Source organism: Poecile atricapillus, chromosome 19 (genome assembly GCF_030490865.1).
Source record: "Poecile atricapillus isolate bPoeAtr1 chromosome 19, bPoeAtr1.hap1, whole genome shotgun sequence".
Classification (NCBI taxonomy): Eukaryota; Metazoa; Chordata; class Aves; order Passeriformes; family Paridae; genus Poecile; species Poecile atricapillus.
Window position 1 is genome coordinate 660,127 of NC_081267.1, and position 23,145 is coordinate 683,271.

General features: G+C 41.7%; 2 protein-coding genes across 9 annotated transcripts in view; both read left to right on the forward strand.

The window, feature by feature from the left end:
* The window catches only part of PRMT5 (protein arginine methyltransferase 5), a 28,080-nt gene extending 20,280 nt beyond the window's left edge, over positions 1–7,800 (forward strand). Inside the window, exons 13-17 of one of the 2 annotated variants that reach the window (XM_058853259.1) lie at positions 551–660; positions 1,955–2,048; positions 3,826–3,942; positions 5,345–5,409; positions 7,586–7,800. In XM_058853259.1, coding sequence (XP_058709242.1) covers positions 551–660; positions 1,955–2,048; positions 3,826–3,942; positions 5,345–5,409; positions 7,586–7,738 — 539 coding nt within the window. In that variant the 3' untranslated portion in view covers positions 7,739–7,800. The remainder of the gene's footprint in view (positions 1–550; positions 661–1,954; positions 2,049–3,825; positions 3,943–5,344; positions 5,410–7,585) is intronic. The other variant, XM_058853260.1, reaches the window with a different exon arrangement.
* Positions 7,801–10,310: 2,510 nt separating this feature from the next.
* The window catches only part of RBM23 (RNA binding motif protein 23), a 28,751-nt gene continuing 15,916 nt past the window's right edge, over positions 10,311–23,145 (forward strand). For 3 of the 7 annotated variants that reach the window (XM_058853190.1, XM_058853189.1, XM_058853195.1), the window contains exons 1-10: positions 10,311–10,444; positions 11,162–11,251; positions 11,374–11,448; positions 13,148–13,194; positions 14,181–14,231; positions 14,755–14,802; positions 16,104–16,238; positions 17,610–17,660; positions 18,394–18,511; positions 21,275–21,427. In XM_058853190.1, coding sequence (XP_058709173.1) covers positions 11,216–11,251; positions 11,374–11,448; positions 13,148–13,194; positions 14,181–14,231; positions 14,755–14,802; positions 16,104–16,238; positions 17,610–17,660; positions 18,394–18,511; positions 21,275–21,427 — 714 coding nt within the window. In that variant the 5' untranslated portion in view covers positions 10,311–10,444; positions 11,162–11,215. Of the gene's footprint in view, positions 10,445–11,161; positions 11,252–11,373; positions 11,449–13,147; positions 13,196–14,180; positions 14,232–14,754; positions 14,803–16,103; positions 16,239–17,609; positions 17,661–18,393; positions 18,512–21,274; positions 21,428–23,145 lie in introns of all 7 variants that reach the window. The other 4 variants (XM_058853193.1, XM_058853192.1, XM_058853191.1 and 1 more) reach the window with 4 other exon arrangements.

Genomic DNA, 23,145 nt, shown 5'->3' on the forward strand with positions numbered 1-23,145 from the left:
AGAGAAAAATGGGAATTTTTTGGGGAAAAAATGGGAATTGTGGGTGGGAAAAAATGGGATTTTGGAGGAAAAAATTGGGATTTTGGGTGGGAAAAATGGGAATTTTGGGTGGGAAAATGGGAATTTTGGGGGAAAAAATGGGGATTTTGGGGTTGGGGAATGATGGGAATTTTGGGTGGGAAAAATGGGAATTTTTTTGGGGGAAATATGGGAATTTTTGGGGGGTAAAAAATGTGATTTTGGGTGAAAGAAATTGGGATTTTGGGTGGGAAAAACGGAATTTTTTGGGGTAAAAAATGGGAATTTTGGGTGGGAAAATGGGAATTTTTTGGGGTAAAAAATGGGGATTTTGGGTGGGAAAAATGGGAATTTTTGGGTGGGGAAAAATGTGATTTTGGGGGGTAAAAAATTGAGATTTTGGGTGGGAAAAAGGGAATTTTTTGGGGTAAAAAATGGGGATTTTGGGTGGGAAAAATGGGAATTTTTTGGGGGGGTTTGGGAATGTCGGGAATTGCGGGAATGTCGGGAATTTTTCCTTTGGGAATTGCAGAGGACGGAGTTTCCATCCCCCAATCCTACACCTCCTTCCTGGCCCCCGTCTCCTCCTCCAAACTCTACAACGAGGTGCGAGGATGCCGCGAGCACGACCGGCACCCCGAGGTGAATCCCGGGAAAAAAACAACGGAATTCCGGGAATTCCGGGCGGGAAAAATACCAGGGAAAATTGGGGATTTTTTGGGGATTTTTGGGAATTTTTTTGGGGGGAAAATGGGGAAAAAATTGGATTTTTTTGGAATTTTTTGGGATATTTTTGGGATTTTTTTTTGGATTTTTTTCGGGGAAAATGGGGAAAAATTGGGAATTTTTGGGGATTTTTTGGGAATTTTGGGGGGATTTTTTGGCAATTTTAGGGGGATTTTTTGGGGATTTTTTTTTTTATTTTTTTTTATTTTTTGGGGATTTTTTGGGAATTTTTTAGGATTTTTTGGGGGTTTTTTGGGAATTTTTTGGGGATTTTTTTTGGAATTTTTGGGGGATTTTTTGGGATTTTTTGGGGAATTTTTTGGGAATTTTTTGGGATTTTTTTGGGGATTTTTTGGGAATTTTTTGGGGGGAAAATGGGGAATTGGATTTTTTTGGATTTTTTGGAATTTTTTGGGGGATTTTTTTTTGGGATTTTTTTGGGATTTTTTTTTTATTTTTTTTGGGGAAAATGGGGAAAAATTGGGAACTTTTGGGGATTTTTTGGGGATTTTTTTTCATTTTTTTGGGATTTTTTTGGGATTTTTTTAGGGGAAAATGGGAAAAAAATGGGAATTTTGGGGGAAGAAGTGGGGAAAAAAATGGGATTTTTTGGGGGGAAAAAATTGAGAATTTTGGGGGATTTTTGGGGGGAATTTGGGGGGAAAATGAGGGAAAATGGGGGAAAATTGGGATTTTTTGGGGGAAATGGGGAAAAAAATTGGGAATTTTGGGAGTTTTTTGGGAATTTTTTGGGGGGGGAAATGGGGAAAAAATGGGAATTTTGGGGGGGGAATGGGGAAAAAAATGGGAATTTTTGGGAATTTTTGGGGGGGAATTTGGGGGGAATTTGGGGGGGAAAATTCATGGAAAAATGGGAAAATTGATGGAAAAATGGGAAAATTGATGGAAAAATGGGAAAATTGATGGAAAAATGGGAAAATTGATGGAAAAATGGGAAAATTCATGGGAAAATGGTAAAATTGATGGAAAAATGGGAAAATTGATGGAAAAATGGGAAAATTCATGGGAAAATGGGAAAATCCCTGGAAAAATTCAGAATATTGGGAAAATTTTGGGGAAAAACCGGGAATAAATGGGGGGAAAAAGGAGGAATTTGGGGTTTAAATGGGAAATTGGGAATTTGGGACTGGGAGTGGAGGAATTTGAGGGGATTTTGGGGGATTTTGGGGGATTTTGGGGATTTTTGCAGGCGCAGTTTGAGACCCCGTACGTGGTGAGGCTCCACAATTTCCATCAGGTGGCTCCGCCCCTGCCCTGCTTCACCTTCCAGCATCCCAATCCCGGTGAGGAAAGTTCCGGAAAAACGCCGGGAATCGGCGGGAAAAACGGGGGAAAAATCTGGGAAAAATCTGGGAAAAAATGGGGAAAAATCTGGGAAAAATGTGGGAAAAATGGGGAAAAACGGGGGAAAAATCTGGGAAAAAATCTGGGAAAAATTGGGAAAAAATGGGGAAAAACGGGAAAAATCTGGGAAAAATTGGGAAAAAATTCAGGAGAAAATTGGGGAAAAAATCTGGGAAAAACGGGGAAAAAAATGGGGGAAAGTCTGGGAAAAAATGGGGAAAAATCTGGGAAAAAATCTGGGAAAAATTGGGAAAAAATTCAGGAAAAAATCCGGGAAAAAACGGGGAAAAATATGGGAAAAATTGGGAAAAAATCTGGGGAAAAATCCGGAAAAAAACGGGGAGAAAATTAGGAAAAAATGGGGAAAAAACGGGGAAAAATCTGGGAAAAAATCTGGGAAAAATTGGGAAAAAATTCAGGAAAAAATCCGGGAAAAATTGGGAAAAAATGGGGAAAAAATCCGGGAAAAAATGGGGAAAAAATAGGCAAAAATCCGGGAAAAGATGAGGAAAAAATGGGTAAAAATGGGGGAAAAATTCTGGGAAAAAATGGGGAAAAATTTGGGAAAAATGAGGAAAAATTGGGGAAAAAGTCAGGGAGAAAACGGGGAAAAAATGGGAAAAATGAAGGAAAAATCCAGAAAAAAAATGGGGAGAAAATGGGGAAAAATGTGGGAAAAAATGAGGAAAAATGGGGGGAAAATCCGGGAAAAATTGGGAAAAAATCCGGGAAAAAACGGGGAAAATTTTGGAAAAAATTTGGGAAAAAAATGGAGAAAAAATGGGGAAAAATTACGGGAAAATATGTGGGAAAAATCTGGGAAAAACGGGGAAAAATTTCTGAGAAAAACCAGGGAAAAAATCCAGGAAAAATGGGAAAAAATCCGGGAAAAGTGGGAAAAAATCTGGGAAAAAGTTCTGTGAAAAAAAGGGGAAAAAACCTGGGAAAAACAGGGAAAATTTTGGGAAAAATGTGGAAAAAAACCAGAAAAGTTTCTGGAAAAAATGGGGAAAAAGTCTGGGAAAAAAAGGAAAAAAAAATCTGCGAAAAAATGCATAAAAAATTCGGGAAAAATGGAGGAAAAATTCTGGGAAAAATTTGGGAAAAAATATAAGAGAAAAATGGGGAAAAATTCTGGAAAAAATGAGGGAAAAGGGGGAAAAATTCCAGGAAAAATCTGGGGGAAAATGGGGGAAAATTCTGGAAAAAAAAAGAAAAAAAAAAATCTGGGGAAAAATCGAGAAAAAATCTGGGAAAAAATGGGGGAAAAGTTCCAAGAAAAATCCACAAAAAAATGGGGAAAAAATTCAGGAAGAAACGGGGAAAAAATGGGGAGAAAATCTAGGAAAAAACAGGAAAAAATTCCAGAATAAATGGGGAAAAAATAGGGAAAAGATCTGGGAAAAATCTGGGAAAAATTTTGGAAAAAATGGTGGAAAAATCTGGGAAAATTCTGGGAAAAATGTGGGAAAAATGGGGAAAAAATCTGGGAAAAATTTGGGAAAAAAATGCAGAAAAATTCCAGAAAAAAATGGGGAAAAAATCCAGGAAAAATAACGGGAATCTGGGGGAAAATTGGGATAAATTTAATGAGAAAATTCGAATTAAAAACCAAAAAAAAACCCCAAAAAATCCCGAAAAAATCCAAATTTGGGTGGAAAAAAATGGGGATTTTTCTGAAGGGAATTTTGGGGTTTTTTTGGGAATTTTTTCCAGAAGTTTCTCCGGATAACAGCCGCTACACGGAGCTGAGCTGGCGGGTGGAGGTGGGGACGGTGCTGCACGGATTCGCCGGATACTTCGAGACGCGGCTCTACGGAGACGTCACCCTGAGTGAGGAAAATGGGGAAAAAGTGGGAAAAAAAATGGGAAAAGGTGGGGAAAAAATGGGGAAAAAATGGGGATAAAATGGGAAAAAAATGGGGAAAAAATTTGGGGAAAAAATGGGGGGAAAAATGGGAAAAATTGGGGGGAAAATGGGGAAAAATTGGGGAAAAATTGGGGGAAAAAATGAGAGAAAAATGGGGAAAAAATGGGGGAAAAAATGGGGAAAAAATGGGGGGAAAATGGGGAAAAAATGGGAAAAATTTGGGGAAAAAATGGGGAAAAATGGGGAAAAAAATCAGGAAAAAATTGGGGAAAATCGGAAAAAAATTGGGGGAAATTTGGGGAAAATTGGGAAAAAATGGGAAAAAAATGGTGAAAAATTGGGGAAAAAATTGGGGGAAATTTGGGGGAAAATTGGAAAAAAATTGGGGGAAATCTGGGAAAAATTTGGGGAAAAAAATGGGGAAAAAAGGGGAAAAATTGGGGGAAAATTGGGGGAAAATTGGAGAAAAATCTGGGAAAAAATTGGGGAAAAAATTGGGAAAAATTGGGAATAATCTGGGAAAAGTTGGGGAAAAAGTGGGGAAAAAATGGGGAAAAATGGGGGAAAATTGGGGAAAAATGGGGGAAAATTTGGAAAGAATTGGGGAAAAAATTGGGGAAAATGGGGGAGAATTTGGGGAAAAAATGGGGGAAAATTGGGGAAAAAATTGGGGGAAAATGGGGAAAAATTGGGGAAAAATTTGGGGAAAAAATTGGGAAAATGGGGGGAAAAATTGGGAAAAATTTGAGAAAACATTGGGAAAAATGTGGGGAAAAAATTGGGGGAAAATGGAAAAAATTTGGGGAAAACTTGGGGAAAAAATTTGGGAATAATTGAGGAAAACTTGGGAAAAAAATGGGGGAAAAAATCAGGGAAAAAATGAGAAAAAATTGGGGGAAAAATGGCAGAAAACATGAAAAAAAAATTTGGGAAAAAATGGGAAAAAATGTGGAAAAATCTGGGAAAAAATGTGGGAAAATTTGGGGAAAAATTTGGGGAAAAGTTGGGAAAAAGTGGAGAAAAATTGGGAAAAACTGGGGGAAAAGCTGAGGAATAATTGGGGAAAAATTTGGGAAAAATTTGGGAAAAAATGGGGAAAATTGGGGAAAAATGGGAAAAAATTGGGGGAAAAATCAGGAAAAGAAAGGGGGAAAAATTGGGAAAAGTTTGGGAAAAATTTGGGAAAAATTTGAGGAAAAATTGGGGAAAAATGGGGGAAAAATTGGGAAAAATTTGGGAAAAATTGGGAAAAAACTGAAAAAAAATGGGAAGAATGGGGGAAAAAAATTGGGAAAAATCTGGGAAAAATTTGGGATAATCTCAGGAATTTTGGGAATTTTTTGGGAATTTTTTGGGAATTCCCAGGCATCCGACCCGAGACGCATTCCCCGGGATTGTTCTCCTGGTTTCCCATTTTTTTCCCCATCAAGGTGAGTCGGGAATGGGCGGAAAAATGGGAATTTTGGGAGATTCTGGGAAAATTCCCCAAGGGGGGGAATTCCCAGAGGGAAAAGTTTTGGAATTTGGGAGAAAATGGGGAAAAAACGGGAAAATTTGATGAGGAAATGGAAAAAAATTGGGATTTTTTGGGTTTTTTGGAGGGGTTTTTTTTGGGAATTTTGGGGTTTTTTTGGAATAAAAAAATGAAGTTTTGATGGAATTCCCAAAAAAAAGTTTGGGAAGAATTTGTGGCAAAAGAATTCCAGGAAAATTGTGGAAAAAACCGGAAAAAAATCCCAAAAAATTGGGAGAATTTTTAAAAATTTGGAGCAAAACCAAAAAAAAAAAAAAACAGAAAAAAAAATTCCCGAAAAAATTTTTGGGATGGAACCGAAGCAAAAATCCCCAAAAATTTTGGGAGGGACAAAAACACAAAAATTCCTGGAAAAAACAAAAAAAATTCGGGAAAAATCCGGGAAAATTTGGGCGAGAAAAGGGGAAAAAAGCGAATCGGTGACGTCATCGGCGGCCATCTTGGAAAATGGCGGCTGGGGGTGGTGGGCGTGGCTATGCAAATTAGGTCAAAGAGGGTGGGGTTATGCAAATTAATCTGTGAGGGTTATCGGGTGTGGTTATGCAAATTAACCTTTAGAGGGTGGGGTTATGCAAATTAAGCTTTGGTGGGTGTGGTTTATGCAAATTAATGGGTACCATGTGGGTGACGTTATGCAAATTAACCTCTGGTGGGCGTGGCTTATGCAAATTAACCCCCGAGGGCTCCAGGTGGGCGCGGTTATGCAAATTAACCTTTGGCGGGTGTGGCTATGCAAATTAGCATTTGCTGGGTGTGGCTTATGCAAATTGCTGCGTTTCAGGTGGGTGGGGTTATGCAAATTAACATTTGGTGGGCGTGGCTTATGCAAATTAACCCCGAGGGTTCCAGGTGGGCGTGGTTATACAAATTAACCTTTGCTGGGTGTGGCTTATGCAAATTAATGAGTTCCAGGTGGGTGGGGTTATGCAAATTAATGTGTATTGCAGGTGGGTGGGGATATGCAAATTAACCTTTAGTGGGCGTGGTTTATGCAAATCAACCCATGTGGGTTCTTGGTGGGTGTGGTTATGCAAATCAGGCTTTGGTGGGTGGGGTTATGCAAATTAAGGCGGTTTCCAGGTGGGTGGGGTTATGCAAATTAACCTTTGGTCTGCATTGTTTATGCAAATTAACCATGAGGGTTCTAGGTGGGCGTGGCCATGCAAATTTACCCTTGCCGCCATCTTGGTGGGCGTGGTTATGCAAATTAACCCTGGCCGCCATCTTGGTGGGCGTGGCCACTCCCACACCAACCACCGGCGGCCATCTTGGTGGGCGTGGTTATGCAAATTTCCCTCAGTGGGCGTGGCCACACCATTGACCATTGGCAGCCATTTTGGTGGGCGTGGCCATGCAAATTTACCCTGGGCGCCATCTTGGTGGGCGTGGCCACCTCACACAAACCATTGGCAGCCATCTTGGTGGGCGTGGCCATGGTAACTCCCCCTGGCCGCCATCTTGGTGGGCGTGGCCATGTCTGTGACCATTGGCGGACATCTTGGTGGGCGTGGCCCCGTTAATTTCCCCTGGCGGCCATCTTGGTGGGCGTGGCCACACCCTTGCTCATTGTCGGCCATCTTGGCGGGCGTGGCCATTTCAATTTCCCCCTGGCGGCTATCTTGGTGGGCGTGGCCACACCCTTGCCCACCAGCCGCCATCTTGGTGGGCGTGGCCACACCAACACCCACCAGCCGCCATCTTGGTGGGCGTGGCCACACCCTCGCCCACCAGCCGCCATCTTGGTGGGCGTGGCCACACCCTCGCCCACCAGCAGCCGTCTTGGTGGGCGTGGCCACACCCTCGCTTGCCAGCCGCCATCTTGGTGGGCGTGGCCACACCCTGTGACCACCAGCCGCCATCTTGGTGGGCGTGGCCATGGTAATTCCCCCTGGCGGCCATCTTGGTGGGCGTGGCAACACCCTGTGACCACTGGCCGCCATCTTGATGGGCGTGGCCATGGTAATTTCCCCTGGTGGCCATCTTGGTGGGCGTGGCCACACCCTCGCCCACCAGCCGCCATCTTGGCGGGCGTGTCCGCGCTAACCACGCCCCTTTTTCCCCTCCCCCCACAGCAGCCGGTGCCGGTGCGGGCGGGGCAGGAAGTGTCGGTGGCGTTTTGGCGCGTGGCCACGCCCAGCAAGGTTTGGTACGAGTGGGCGGTGACGTCACCGGCGTGCTCCGCCCTCCACAACCCCAGCGGCCGCTCCTACACCATCGGCCTCTGACGGTCACGTGACCCGTGACGTCACACGCGCGCGGAATAAAAACCGCCCCTCCCCCGCGCAGAGCGGAGACTCCGGTGTGGTGTTTTTGGGGGGAAAACGGGGAAAATGGGAATTTGGGGAAAAAAATGGGAATTTTGATGGAAAATTCGGGAATTTTGGGGGGGAAAACGGGAATTTTGGGGAAAAAATTTGTATTTTTGGGGAAAACTGGGGAATTTGCAGGGGAATTTGGGAATTTTGGGGGGAAATTCAGGAATTTTGCGGGGGAAATGGGAATTTTTGGAGAAAAAATGGGAATTCTGGAGGAAATTTGGGAATTTTGGGGGAAAAAATGGGAATTTTGGGGGGAAAAGTTGGATTTTTGGGGAAAATTGGGGAATTTGAGGGGGAATTTGGGAATTTTGGGGGGAAATTTGGGAATTTTGGGGGGGAAAATGGGAATTTTAGGAAAAAAATTGAATTTTTGGGGAAAATTGAGAGATTTGAGAGGGAATTTTGGGAGAAAAAATGGGAATTTTGGGGGAAAAATGGGAATTTTGATGGGAAAATTGGGGAATTTTGGGGCAAAAATTGGATTTTTGGGGCATTTTTTGGGAATTTTGGGGGGAATTTTTTTGGATTTTGGGGGGAAATTTGGGAATTTTGGGGTAAATGGGAATTTGGGGGAAAAAATGGGAATTTTGATGGGAAGTTTGGGAATTTTGGGGGGAAATATGGGAATTTGGAAGAAAAATTTGGGAATTTGTAAGGAAAAATGAGAATTTTTGGGGAAAAAAGGGATTTTGGGGAGATTTTGGGATTCTTGGGGGAAAAATGGAATTTCAGGGGGAAAATTTGGGATTGGGGGGAAAAAAGGGAATTTTGATGGGAAATTTGTGGGGAAAATGGGGGTTTTGGGGGGAAAAATGGGATTTTTGGGGAAAAATTCGGGAATTTGGGGAAAAAATTTGGGAATTTTGGGAGAAAAATGGGATTTTTGGGGGTAAAACGAAGAAATTTTGGGGTGAAAGGGGAAATTTGCCAAAAAATGGATTTTTTTTGGAATTTATGAGAATAAAAAAGGAAATTTTGGGGAATTCTGGTGGGAAACGGGGAAAATTTTGGAGAGAAAACAGAAATTTGGGAAAAAGTTGAAAAAATCGGGAAGAAATTAAAAAAAATTCAAGGTGAGTTAAAAAATGGGGAAAAAAGGGGAAAAAAAGAAGAGAAATGGGGAAAAGGGGAGGGAAAAAGGGGAATTTTGGCAAAATTTGGGAAGATTTGGGCAAAATTTGGAGGAATTTTGGAAGATTTTGAGCAGAGTTGGGGAAAAAATGAAGAAATTTGGGTTAAATTGAAGGAAAATGGAAATTTTGGAAGAAAATCTGGGAGAATTTGGGGTGAGTTTATGGAATTTTCAAGAAAAACGGGAAAATTCCGGGAAAATTTGGGTGGATCCAGGAAAATTCCTAAAAAAATTTAAAGAGTTAAATAAAAAAATGAAATAAAAATTGTGGAAATATCCGGGAAAATCCTTGGAAAAATCATTTCAAAATCACAGAAAAACTGGAAAAAATTCCCAAAAAATCTCCTCAAACCCAATAAAGAAAAATAAAAAAAAAAAAAAAAAATTTAAAAAAATATAAAGAAAATTCCAAAGAAATATCTGGAAATAAAAGAAAAATCTGCTAAAAAAAACCCCTTTAAACTTCCAAAAAAATAGAAAAAAAATCACACAAAAAACTCTCCCAAACCTCCCTAAATTCCAATAAAAATTCCCAAAAAATTCCCAAAAATATCCCCAAAAAATCCTTTAAAAAAACCCTAAAAATTAAAAATAAAAAAAATCCGAATAAACGCCCAAAAATCACAAAAAAAAACCCAAAAAACAAAGAAATCCTCAAGAAATCTCCCAAACCTCTGGAAAAATCCCCAAAAATCCCAATTTGAGGTGAATTTGAAGGAATTTGATCCAATTTTTTGACCAATTTGAGGCGAATTGAAGGAATTGGATCCAATATTGAGGATTTTGAACCCAAAACCTCCCAAATCCCCTCAAACTGAGCCCGTTTGCCTCCAAAGCAGCAAAACCGGGAGAAATGAGGAATATCCGATAAAACTTTGGGAATTTTGAGGGAAGGCAGAATTTAGGGAATATTTGGAGTTATTTTATCTTTGTTGTCCCTCTCTTTTTAAACCGCTTCATTTTAACGCTCTCAAATCCTTCTCTGCCGCCCCGCGCCGCCACCCGCGCTTCCCTCAGCGCTTTTTAATCCCATTTCCAGGATTTTATTCCCAAAAATCTCATTTTTATTCCCCAGTTTTTGGACGCCGCGGTTCCTCCTTACTCGAGCTCAGGCTCCGCAGGCCGCGCTAGGCCGCGTTGCCATGGAGACGGCGCAGCGGGAAAGGGGCGGGGCCCGCCCCTTTCCCCTCCCTCAGCCAATCAAAACGCGCGTCTCATCCACCAATCAGCCGCGACGACACTTCGAGGCCTGCTGACCAATCAGCGCCGCCGAGTTTTGACGGACGGATCCACCGACCAATAGCGAGGCGGTAACGCCGCGCCGCAGCCAATAGGAGCGCGGAGTGGGCGGGGCGAGCGCCGCGGGCAGGGCGAAGGAGGAGGGGGGGGAAGGTTCTGGAGGCCGCCGCCATCTTTGCCGCCGCGTCCGGGGCCGCCGCCGCCGCCGCCGCCGCCGCCGCTTCGGGGTTCAGGGGGGGCCGGTAAGATCGGCAGCGCTGTCGCGATATGACGTCAGCCGTGACGTCACTCCGGGCGGGGTGAAGCGGCGGAGAAGCGGAGAAGGGGGAGGGGTGGGGAGTGGGGGGGGGGGAAGGGCGGGAAACGGAGCCGTGAGGGCGGCGCCGCCAGGGGGCGCCAAAGCCGTGAGGGGAGGGGGGGAGCGGGGGGCGTGGCTTAACGAAGGGGGCGTGGCTTGCGCAGCATTGCCGGCAGTGGGAGGGGGCGTGGCTTAATGAAGGGGGCGTGGCTTGCGCAGCATTGCCGGCAATGGGAGGGGGCGTGGCTTAACAAAGGGGGCGTGGCTTGCGCAGCATTGCCGGTAATGGGAGGGGGCGTGGCTTAACGAGGGGGGCGTGGCTTGCTCAGCATTGACAGCAATGGGAGGGGGCGTGGCTTGCGCAGCATTGCCGGCAATGGGAGGGGGCGTGGCTTAACGAAGGGGGCGTGGCTTAAGCGCCATTGCCGGCAATGGGAGGGGGCGTGGCTTTAACGAAGGGGGCGTGGCTTGAGCGCCATTGCCGGCAAATGGGAGGGGGCGTGGCTTGAGGGAGGGGGCGTGGCTTCTGCGCCCTTGCCGGTAATGGAGGGGGCGTGGCTTAAGGGAGGGGGCGTGGCTAAATGATCGATTCGCTGTGGTGATGTCATTGCTGACGTCACCACTGTTTGTTTTTTTTTCCCACTTTGTGACGTCACCGCAGGAAAAAGAAATTCCCGGATTCCGGGGGTTTTCCCCCCCCCCAAAAATCCCCGGGATGGAATCGGGGGGATCCAAAACTCTGCCGGACCCGGTGAGCGACCGGAAAAAATTCCCAAAAAAAAAAAAAATTCCCGGAATTTTTTCCCTGGGGAATTTTCCCGGCGCTGAAATTTTTAATTTTTCCCCTCTTTTTCCCAAAAAAATTCCCGCCAGGCCGACGCGATGACGTCAGACGACTTCGACATCGTCATCGAGGCCATGCTGGAGGCGCCCTACAAGAAGGAGGAGGTGAGGGAATTCCCAAAATTCCAGGAATTCCAGGAATTCTGGGAATTCTGGGAATGGCTTTTCCCACTTTTTCCCCTTTTTTCATCCCAATTTTTCTCAGTTTGGCTCCATTTCCACCGAAAATTCCCAATTTTGGGTCAATTTTCCCCAATTCTCCTCATTTTTGTCCCATTTTTTCCCAATTTTTCCAATTTTTTCCCAATTTTTGGCTCGGTTTTTCCCGAATTTCTCCATTTTTGGTTCCATATTCCCCCAAGTTTCCCAATTTTCCCCTTTTTTGGTTCCATTTTTCCTAATTTTTCTCTTTTTTGGATCAAATTTTCCCAATTTTCCTCATTTTTGTTCCATTTTTTCCCCATTTTCCCATTTTTTCCCAATTTTTGACTGAATTTTCCCCAAATTTTCTCATTTTTGCTCCATTTTTCCACAAATTTTCTAATTTTCCCAATTTTGGTTCCATTTTCCCCCAAATTTCTCCATTTTTGGCTCAATTCTTCCCAAATTTTCTCAATTTTTCCCAGTTTTCCTCATTTTTATTCCATTTTCCCCAAATTTCCCAATTTTTCTCAATTTTTAGCTCAGTTTGTCCCAATTTTCCCTTTCTTGGTTCCATTTTCTCCCAAATTTCCCAATTTTGGGTCAATTTTTGTTGATTTTCCTCATTTTTGGTTTTTTTTCCCAAATTTCCCCATTTTTGAGTCATTTTTTCCCAATTTTCCTCCATTTTTCCCTAAAATTTCCCAATTTTTCCCATTTTTGTTCCATTTTTCCTCAAATTTCCTTATTTTTGGATCAAATTTTTTCAAATTTTCTCATTTTCCCCAATTTTTCTCTTTTTTGGCTCAAAATTTCCCAATTTTCCCCATTTTTGTTCCATTTTCCCCCAAATCTTCCAATTTTTCCCAGTTTTTGGTTTCATTTATCCAAAAATATTTCAATTTTTTGCTCCAGTTTTCCCAATTTTCCTCATTTTGGTTCCATTTTCCCCCAAATTTCCCCATTTTTGGATCAAATTTTCCCAAATTTTCCAGTTTTCCCCAAATTTTCCAATTTTTTACCAATTTTTGGTTTCATTTTTCCAAAAATTTCCCATTTTGGCTCCGTTTTTCCCAATTTTCCAAATTTTTGGTTCCATTTTCCCCCAAATTTCCCAAATTTTCCCATTTTTCCCAATTTTTGACTCAATTTTTCCCAAATTTCTCAATTTTTGGCTGAATTTTTCCCAAATTTTCTCATTTTTCTTCCATTTTCCCCCAAATTTCCCAATTTTGGGTCAATTTTTTGTTGATTTTCCTCATTTTTTTGTTCATTTTTCCCAAATTTCCCCATTTTTCCTCCATTTTTCCCTAAAATTTCCCAATTTTTTCCAAATTTTCTCCATTTTCCCTCAAATTTCCCCATTTTTGGTTCCATTTTCCCCCAAATTTTCCAAAATTTCCCAAATTTCCCCATTTTTGTTCCATTTCCCCCCAAATCTTCCAATTTTTCCCATTTTTCCCAATTTTTAACTCAATTTTTTTGTTCATTTTCCTCATTTTTGGTTCAATTTTTTCCCAAATTTCCTCATTTTTGGTTCCATTTTTCCCAAATTTTCCCAATTTTCCCCCAAATTTTCCCATTTTTGTTCCATTTTCCCCCAAATTTCCCCATTTTCCCCTCAACTTTTCCCAAATTTTCCCGTTTTTCCGGATTTTTCCAGGCCCAGCCCGGCCCTTCCAAGGCCCCAGCGGAGCCGGCCCCGGCCCAGGTGGGAATTCCGGGAATTTCCTGGGAATTTCGGGAATTCTGGGTGGGAATTTTGGGGAATTTCTTGGGAATTCTGGGAATTCTGGGCAGGAATTTTGGGGGTTCTTAAGAATTTTTTGGGGAATTTCCGTGGAATTTTGGGAATTTCTTGGAATTTCGGGAGTTTTTTGTGGAAATTCTGGGGATTTTGGGTGGGAATTCGTGGAATTCCAGGGATTTTTGGGAATTCCTGGGGGAGGGGAGGGGCGGCCTGGGATGGATTTTTGGGAATTTTTTTGGGAATTTTTTGGGGAGTTTTGGGGAATTTTTTGGGAATTTTGGGGATTTTTTTTTGGATTTTTTTGCGTAATTTTGGGAATTGTTTGGGAATTTTTGGGGAATTTTTTCGGAATTTTTTGGGAATTTTTGGGAATTTTCTGGGAATGGTGGGGGATTTTTTGGGATTTTTTTGGGGAATTTTTTGGGAATTTTTGGGAATTTTCTGGGAATTGTGGGGGGAATTTTCTGGGAATTTTTTTGGGTTTTTTGGGAATTTTATGGGAAATTTTTGGGATTTTTTTGGGGAATTTTGGGAATTTTTTTGGGATTTTTTTGGGGAATTTTTTTCAGAATTTTTTGGGGAATTTTTTGGGGAATCTTTTGGGAATTTTTTAGGGAATTTTCTGGGAATTGTGGGGGATATTTTTGGGAATTTTTTTGGGAATTTTTTGGGGAATTTTTTGGGGAATTCTTTGGGAATTTTTGGGAATTTTTTTTGATTTTTTGGGAATATTTTGGGAATTTTCGGGAATTTTGGGGGGAATTTTTTGGGAATTCTTTGGGAATATTTTGGGAATTTTTTGGGAATTTTCTGGGAATATTTTGGGGAATTTTTTTGGAATTTTTGGGAATTTTGGGGGGAATTTTTTGGGGAATTCTTTGGGAGTTTTTGGGAATTTTTTGGGAATATTTTGGGAATATTTTGGGAATTTTCTGGGAATTTTCCGGCAGGCGCCGCCGGAGGAGCCGAAGGAGCCCAAGAAGGAGAGCGGGAGCAGGTGAGGAAATCCCGGAATTCCGGGAATTTCGGGTCGGAATTCCCAGATTTTGGGGGGAATTTGGGTCAGAATTCCCGAAATTTTCAGATTCTGGGCTGGAATTCCGGGATTTTGGGCAAAAATTCCCGGAATTTGTGTGGGGATTTTGGGGTTTTGGGGGATTTTGGGATGGAATTCCCAGATTTTGGATCAGAATTCCGGGATTTTTTTGGAATTTGGGTTGGAATTCCAAGATTTTGGGGCATTTTGGGTCAGAACTCCCAGATTTTGGGTGAAAATTCCGGGATTTTGGGTCAGAATTCCAGGATTTTGGGGGATTTTGGGTGGGAATTCCAGGAATTTTTGGGAATTTGGGTGGGAATTTCGGGATTTTGGGATGGAATTCTGGGATTTTGAGACGGAATTTTGGGAATTTTGGGTGGGAATTCCCAGATTTTGGGGGATTTGGGGTGGAAATTCCGGGATTTTGAGGGATTTTTCCCTGGAATTTTCTGGAATTTTCTGGGATTTTCCGGGATTTCAGCAGCCGGAAGAAGCGGAGCCGGAGCCGGAGCCGCGAGCACAGACACAGGTGGGGAAAATCCGGGAATTTTGGGGGGAAATTTGGGAATTCTGGGGGGAAATTCGGGAATTCTGGGGGAAATATGGGAATTCTGGGAGGAAATTTGGGAATTCTGGGGGAAATTCGGGAATTTTGGGTTGAAATTTGGGAATTTTTGGGATTTGGAGCCACAATTTGGGGATTTTTTCCGGAATTTTTCTCCTTTCCAATCCAGGGTTTTTTTAGGAATTCTTTGGGAATTTTTTTGGGAATTTTTTTGGGATTTTGGGGGGGGAAATTCACTGGGAATTTATTGAGAATTTTCTAGAAACTTTTGGGGGAAATTTTTTTTGGAATTTTCTGGGAATTTATTTTAGAAACTTTTGGGAATTTTTGGGGGGAATTTTCTGGGATATTTTTAGGAATTTTTAGGAATTTTTTGGAATTTTTTAGGAATTTTTTAGGAATTTTTTGGGAATTTTGGGGTGGGATTTTTTGGGACTTTTTTTAGGAATTCTTTGAGGTTTTTTTTGGGAATTCTCTGGGAATTTTGGGGGGAATATTTTTCAGGAATTTTTCAGGGATTTTTTAGGAATTTTCAGGGAATTTTTGGGGGAATTTTTTTGGGAATTCTTGGCGAGTTTTTTAGGGAATTCTCTGGGAATTTTTTAGGGAATTTTTTGGGAACTTTTAAAGGAATTTTCTGGGAATTTTGGGGGGAATTTTTTCAGGAAATTTTTGGGAAATTTTTAAGGAATTTCTTGGGAATTTTGGGATTTTTGGGGGGAATTTTTTGGGAATTTTTTAGGAATTTCTTTGGAATTTTTTAAGGAATTTTCTGGGAATTTTGGGGGGATCATTTTGGGAATTTTTTTTAGGAATCCTTGGAAATTTTTTTGGGGAATTCTTTGGGATTTTTTTAGGAATTCTCTGGGAATTTTTGGGGGGAATTTTTTTAAAAAAAAAAATTTCTGGAACTTTTTTTGGAATATTTTTGGAATTTTTTCTGGGAATGTTTTAGGAAATTTCTTGGGAATTTCTGGGGGGGAATTTTCAGGAATTTTTTAGGAAAATTTTTAGGAATTTTCTGGGAATTTTGGGGGAATTTTTTAGGAATTTTCTGGGAATTTTTCAGGGATTTTCTGGGAATTTTTCGGGAGTTTTCCTGGGAATTTTTCAGGAATTTTTTGGGAATTTTCTGGGAATTTTTCAGGAATTTTCTGGGAATTTTCTGGGAATTTTTCAGGATTTCTTTTGGAATTTCCTGGTAATTTTTTCCCGGGAATTCCCCGCTAATTCCCGGTTTTATTTTGGTTTTCCCCCGGGATCAGCCGGAGCCGGGACCGGGATCGGGATCGGCGCCGCCGGAGCCGGAGCCGGGAGCGCCGGAGCCGCCACCGGAGCCGGAGCCGGGAACGCCGGAGGAGCCGGAGCCGGGAACGCCGGAGCCGCGAGGAGAGAGCCAGGTGGGGGGGAAAGCACGGAATTCCCGGGAAAAAACACGGAATTCCCGGGAAAAACACGGAATTCCCAACGGGAACGGCCGGATTCCAGCTCGGAATGGCCAAAAATCCCGGGATTCCAAACCAAAATCCCGGAATTCCGGCCCAAATTTGGGAATTCTGGTGCGAAATCGACCAAAATCCCAGGATTCTTGCTCAGAATCTTGGAATTCCAGCCCAAAATCCTGGAATTCCAGCTCAAAATCCCGGAATTCCAGCCCAAATCCGGGAATTATTGCTCAAAATCCTGGAATTCTAACTGGAAATTCTGGAATTCCAGCGTGAAATTGCCCAAAATCCCGGGATTCCTGCTCAAAATCCCAAAATTCCTGCCCAAAATCTCGGGATTCCTGCCCAAAATCTGGGAATTCCAGCACAAAATTGACCAAAACCCCAGAATTCCAGCCAAAATCCTGGAATTCCGGTCCAAATCTGGGAGTTCAGACACGAAATCCCGGAATTCCAACCCAAAGTCCTGGAATTCTGGCCCAAATCCTGGAATTTTTGCCCCAAATCCCCCAAAATCCTGGAATTCCAAACCAAAATCTTCCAAAATCCTGGAATTCCGGTCCAAATTTGGGGATCCTGGTGCGAAATTGACCAAAATTCCGGAATTCCAGCCCAAAATCCCAGAATTTTCACCCAAAATCCCAGAATTCCTGCTCAAAATCTTGGAATTCCGACCCCAAAGCTTCCACAATCCCGGAATTTTTGACCCAAAATCCCTTAAAATCCCAAAATTTCGTCCCAAAATTCAGGAATTCTGACCCCAAACCCCCTGAAATCCGGGAATTCCAACCCAAAATCCCAGAATTTTCACCCAAAATCCCAAAATTCCGATCTCAGATCCTGGAATTCTGACCCAAAATCCGGGAATGCCGACCCCAAACGCCCCAAAATCCGGGGATTTTGGCGGGAATTCCGGGAATTTTGGCGGGAAATCCGGGGATTTTTGGCAGGAAATCCAGGGATTTTAGTGGGAATTCCGGCGATTTTGGCGGGAATTTTGGCGGGAATTCCGGGGATTTTGGCGGGAATTCTGGGGATTTTGGCGGGAGTTCCGGGGATTATGGTGGGAATTTCGGGAATTTTGGCGGGAAATACGGCGATTTTGGCGAGAATTCCGGGGATTTTGGCGGGAGTTCCGGGGATTTTTGGCGGGAAATCCGGGGATTTTGGCGGGAATTCCAGGGATTTTTGGCGGGAAATCCGGGGATTCCGTTGGGAAATACCGGAATTTTGGCGGGAATTCCGGGGATTTTGGCGGGAATTCCGGGGATTCCGTCGGGAATTCCGGGAATTCCGAGGGATTTTGGCGGGAATTTGGTTCCGCAGGCGCCGCTTCGGGCACAGCAAGAGCCCCCTGTACCGGGAGAGCCCCGGGAGGTGAGAACGGGGGGAAAAACGTGGAAAACGGGAAAAAACGGGGGAAAATGGGGAAAAAAATGGGAATTCTGGGAAAAAATGGGGAAAAAATGGGAATTCTGGGGGAAAAATGGGGAAAAAAATGGGAATTTTGGGGAGAAGGGGAATTCTGGGAAAAAATATGGGAAAATAGGGAAGAAATGGGGGAAAAATGGGAATTGTGGGAAAAAATTGGGGATTTTGGGAAAAAAATGGGAATTTTAGGGGAGAAATGGGAATTTTTGAGCCAAAACCTGGAGATTTTAAGGGAAAAAAGGAGATTTTTGCCCCCCAAAAAAACGGGATTTTTTTTTGGGAAAATCGGGAATATTTGGAGGTGAAAGTTGAGAATTCCGAGGGGAAAAAAGGAGAATTTTTAAAGGAAAAAAAAACCCGGAATTTTTGGGCTTTTTTTGGGCTTACTTTGGGTCAATTTTGGGGCTATTTCTGTCAATTTTGGACCTTTTCTCGCGGGATTTTTTGGGAATTCTGTGGGAATTTTGGGAATTTTTGGGAATTCCGTCCCAGGATCTTCTCCCACCTTTCCCAGGGAATCTTTGGGTTCATTTTGGGTCCATTTTGGTCGATTTTAGTCAATTTTGGGTCAGTTTTGGGGCTATTTCTGTCAATTTTGGGCCTTTTCTCGCGGGGTTTTTTGGGAATTCCGTGGGAATTTTGGGAATTTTTTGGGAATTCCCCTCCCCCCCTTTCCCAGGGAGCCGCTGGGGTCGCTGAGCCCCGAGGAGAGGGACGCCAGGACGGTTTTCTGCATGCAGCTCGCCGCCCGCATCCGGCCCCGCGACCTCGAGGATTTCTTCTCCGCCGTCGGAAAGGTGGGGGCGGAACCTTCTGGAAAAATCCCCGGGAAAAATCCGGGAAAAATGCCGGGAAAATCCCCGGGAAAATGCGGGAAAATACTGGGGAAAATTCAGGGAAAATCCTGGGAAAATTCTGGAAAAATTGAGGGAAAATCCCGGAAAAATCCGGGAAAATTCCGGGAGAAATTCTGGAGAAATTCCGGAAAAATCCGGGAAAATACGTGGAAAATTCAGGGAAAATCCTGGGAAAATTCTGGAAAAACCCCAGAAAAATCTGGAAAAAAATACCTGGAAAGTTCAGGGAAAATTCTGGAAAACTCCCCAGAAAAATCCCTGGAAAAATCCGGGAAAATACGTGGAAAATTCAGGGAAAATCCAGGGAAAATTCTGGAAAAATCCCAGGAAAATTCCGGAAAAATCCCCGGAAAAATGCCGGGAAAATACCTGGAAAATTCTGGGAAAATTCCGGAAAAATCCCCGGAAAAATCCGGGAAAATTCTGGGAGAAATTCCGGGAAAATTCCGGAAAAATCCGGGAAAACGCCTGGAAAAATATGAGGGAAATTCAGGGAAATTTCTGGGAAAAATCCCCGGAAAATTCTGGAAAAATCCGGGAAAATATCTGGAAAATTCCGGGAAAATCCAGGGAAAACTCTGGAAAAATCCCCAGAAAAATCCAGGAAAATTGCGGGAAAATTCAGGAAAAATCCCGGGAAAATTCCGGAAAAATCCCCGGAAAACTCTGGGAAAATACCTGGAAAATTCAGGGAAAAATTCCAGGAAAATTCCGGAAAAATCCCCGGAAAAATCCGGGAAAATGCCTGGAAAATTCAGGGAAAAATCTCGGGAAAATTCCGGAAAAATCTGGGAAAATACCGGGAAAATTCAGGGAAAATTCCGGAAAAATCCCCGGAAAAATGCCGGGAAAATACCTGGAAAATTCTGGGAAAATCCCGGGAAAATTCCGGGAAAATCTGCAGAAAAATCTGGAAAAATACCTGGAAAATTCAGGGGAAATCCAGGGAAAATTCTGAAAAAATACCAGGAAAATTCCAGAAAAATTCCCGGAAAAATCCGGAAAGAAATACCTTGAAAATTCAGGGAAAATTCTGGAAAAATACCTGGAAAATTCAGGGAAAATTCCGGAAAAATTCCGGGAAAATCTGCAGAAAAATCCGGAAAAATACCTAGAAAATTCAGGGACAATCCGGGGAAAATTCCGGAAAAATCTGGAAAAATTCTGGGAAAATTCCGGGGAAAATCACGGGAAAATTCCAGAAAAGTCCCTAGAAAAATCTGGAAAAATACCTGGAAAATTCTGGAAAAATCCCGGGAAAATGCAGGGAGAATCCAGGGGAAATGGTGGGAAAATCCTGGGAAAAATACCAGGAAAATCCAGGGAAAATTCCAGAAGAATCCTGGGTAAGTCCCAGGAAAATCCAGGTGAAATCCAGGGAAAATCCTGGGAACATTCCAGAATAAAATCCCCCGGGAAAATTCCAGAAAAAAGTCCTGGAAAATCCTGGAAAAATCCTGGAAAATTCTGGAAAAATCTTGGGAAAATCCTGGGAAAAAATTCCTCCAAAATCCTGGGAAAATCATGAAAAAATTCCGGGAAAATCCCAGGAGAATTCCAGAAAATTCCTGGAAAATCCTGGGAAAATACCAGGAAAATTCTGGAAAAGTCCCAGGAAAATCCCGGGAAAATCCTGGGAAAATTCTGGAAAAATACCAGTAGAATCCACAGAAAATAGCAGGAAAATCTTGGGAAAAATCCTAGAAAAAACCAGGGAAAACTTACGGGAAAATTTTACGAAAATTCCGGAAAAGTCCAGGGAAAATCCAGGGGAAATGCCGGGAAAATTCTGGGAAAATCCCCAAAAAATCCCCCCAAAAATCCTTAAATATCCACCAAAAATCGGAAAAGTTCGTGAAAAATTCCCGAAGAATCACGAAAAGTACAAAAAAAAAAAATCTAAAAATCCCCCCAAGAATTCCTAAAAAATTCCTTTAAAAATCCAGGAAAATAAAAAAAAAAAGTCCTTAAAAATTCCCGAAAAATCTCCAAAACAAACGGAAAAAATCCCAGAACAATCCTCCCAAAAATCCCAAAAAATTTCTTGAATGATCCCGAAAAATCCTTAAAAATTCCCAAAAACCCAAAAAAATCGCAAAAAAAATTCCCCAAAAAATTTCAAAAAATTCTTCCAGAAAATTCCAAAAAAATCCCCAAAAAATCCCCAAAAATTCCTAAAAAATCCCCAAAAATGTCCCCAAAAATTCCTAAAAAATCCCAAAAATTCCTGAAATATCCAAAAAAAATCTCAAAAAAATCCCCAAAAAATCCCAAAAAATTCCCAAAAAAATCCAAAGAAATCCCAAAAAAATCCCAAAAAAATCCCCAAAAGACCCAAAAAAACCCCAAGAAATTCCCCCAAAAATTCAAAAAGAATCCCAAAAAAATCCCCAAAAACCCCAAATAAATCCCAAAAAATTCCCCCCAAAATTCCAAAAAAATCTCAAAAAAATCCAAAAAAAATCCAAAAAAATTCCAAGAAAATCCCGGACAAATCCCAAAAAATTCCCTCAAAAAATCCCAAAAAATCCCCAAAAAATCTCAAAAAAATCCCAAAAAATTCCAAAAAAAATCCCAAAAAAATCCCAAAAAATTCCAAAAAAAATCCCAAAAAAATCCCAAAAAATTCCCAAAAAATTCCCCAAAAATTCCCAAAAATTCCCACCCCCTTCCATCTGTTTTCCTGTTCCGTTTCCCTTCCAGGTCCGGGACGTTCGGATCATCTCGGACCGGAATTCCCGACGTTCCAAAGGCATCGCCTACGTGGAATTCTGCGAGATCCAATCGGTGCCCTTGGCCATCGGCCTGACGGGCCAGCGCCTCCTGGGGGTGCCCATCATCGTCCAGGCATCCCAGGTGAGCTTCTGGAATCTTCTGGGAATTCTGGGAATTTTTTGGGAATTTTTCCGATTTTTTTTGGATTTTTTTCGCATTTTTTGGGGGGTTTTTTGGTGTTTTTTATGCAGCTTTCAGGACCTTTCCAAGTGCTTTTGAGGTGTTTTTTTGACCTTTCAGGACCTTTGGCGGATTTCAGAGATGATTTGGGATTTTTGGGAATTTTTTTGGGAATTTTTGTGGGAATATTTTGGGAATTTTTTGGGAATTTTTCCGATTTCTTTTGGATTTTTTTTTTTATTTTTGGGGGTTTTTTGGTGTTTTTTATGCAGCTTTCAGGACTTTTCCAAGTGCTTTTGAGGTGTTTTTTTGACCTTTCAGGACCTTTGGCGGATTTCAGAGATGATTTGGGATTTTTGGGAATTTTTTTGGGAATTTTTTTGGGAATATTTTGGGAATTTTTTGGGAATTTTTCCCATTTCTTTTGGATTTTTTTTTTATTTTTTTGAGGGTTTTTTGGTGTTTTCTATGCAACTTCCAGGACTTTTCCAAGTGCTTTTGAAGTGTTTTTGTGATCTTTCAGGACCTTTAGCGGATGTCAGAGATGATTTGGGATTTTTGGGAATTTTCTGGGAATTTTCTGGGAATTTTCCAAATTTTTTTCTGTTTTTGTTTTGTCTTTATTTTTGGATTTCTTAGTTTGTTTTTTTTTCAGCTCTCAGGACCTTATTATTGGGTTTTTGGTGTTTTTGGGACCTTTCAGGACCTTTAAGGGATTCCTGGGAATTTTTGGGATTTTTGGGGAATTTTATTCCTATTTTTTATTTCATTTTTTGGGGTTTTTTTTAGCTTTTTTTATGTAGCTTCCAGGATTTTTCCAAGTGGTTTTGAGGTGTTTTTTTGATCTTTCAGGACCTTTAGTGGATTTATGGGATGATTTGGGATTTTTGGGAATTTTTTGGGGAATTTTTTTGGAATTTTTCCGATTTTTTTTGGATTTTTTTTAGATTTTTTTTTTTGTTTTTTTAGCGTTTTTTTTTGCAGCTTTCAGGACCTTTTCGTTGGCCTTTTGGTGTTTTTGTGACCTTTCAGGACCTTTAGGGGATTCCTGGGAATTTTCTGGGAATTTTTGGGTCAATTTCAGCCATTTTTGGGTCACTTTGAGCCATTTTAGGTCAATTTTGGTCATTTTTGTGTCAATTTTGGTCATTTTTGGGTCATTTTGAGCCATTTTAGGTCAATTTTGGTCATTTTTGGGTCAATTTTCACCATTTTTGGGTCAATTTTCACCATTTTTGGGTCCATTTTTGGGTTCATTTTGGTCATTTTAGGATCAAATTTTGGGTAATTTTTGGGTCAATTTTGGTCATTTTTGGGTCAAATTTTGGGTAGATTTTGGTCATTTTTGGGTCAATTTTGATCGTTTTTGGGTCTAATTCTGCCATTTTTGGGTCAATTTCAGCCATTTTTGGGTCAATTTCAGCCATTTTTGGGTCAATTTTGGCCATTTTGGGGTCAAATTTTGGGTGAATTTTGGGTAATTTTTGGGTCGATTTTGGATGAATTTTGGATGAATTTTGGGTCAATTTTGGTCATTTTTGGGTCAATTCTGGCCATTTTTGGGTCAATTTTGGTCATTTTTGGGTCAATTTTGGTCATTTTTGGGTCAAATTTTGGGTCGATTTTGGTCATTTTTGGGTCAATTTTGATCGTTTTTGGGTCTAATTCATCCATTTTTG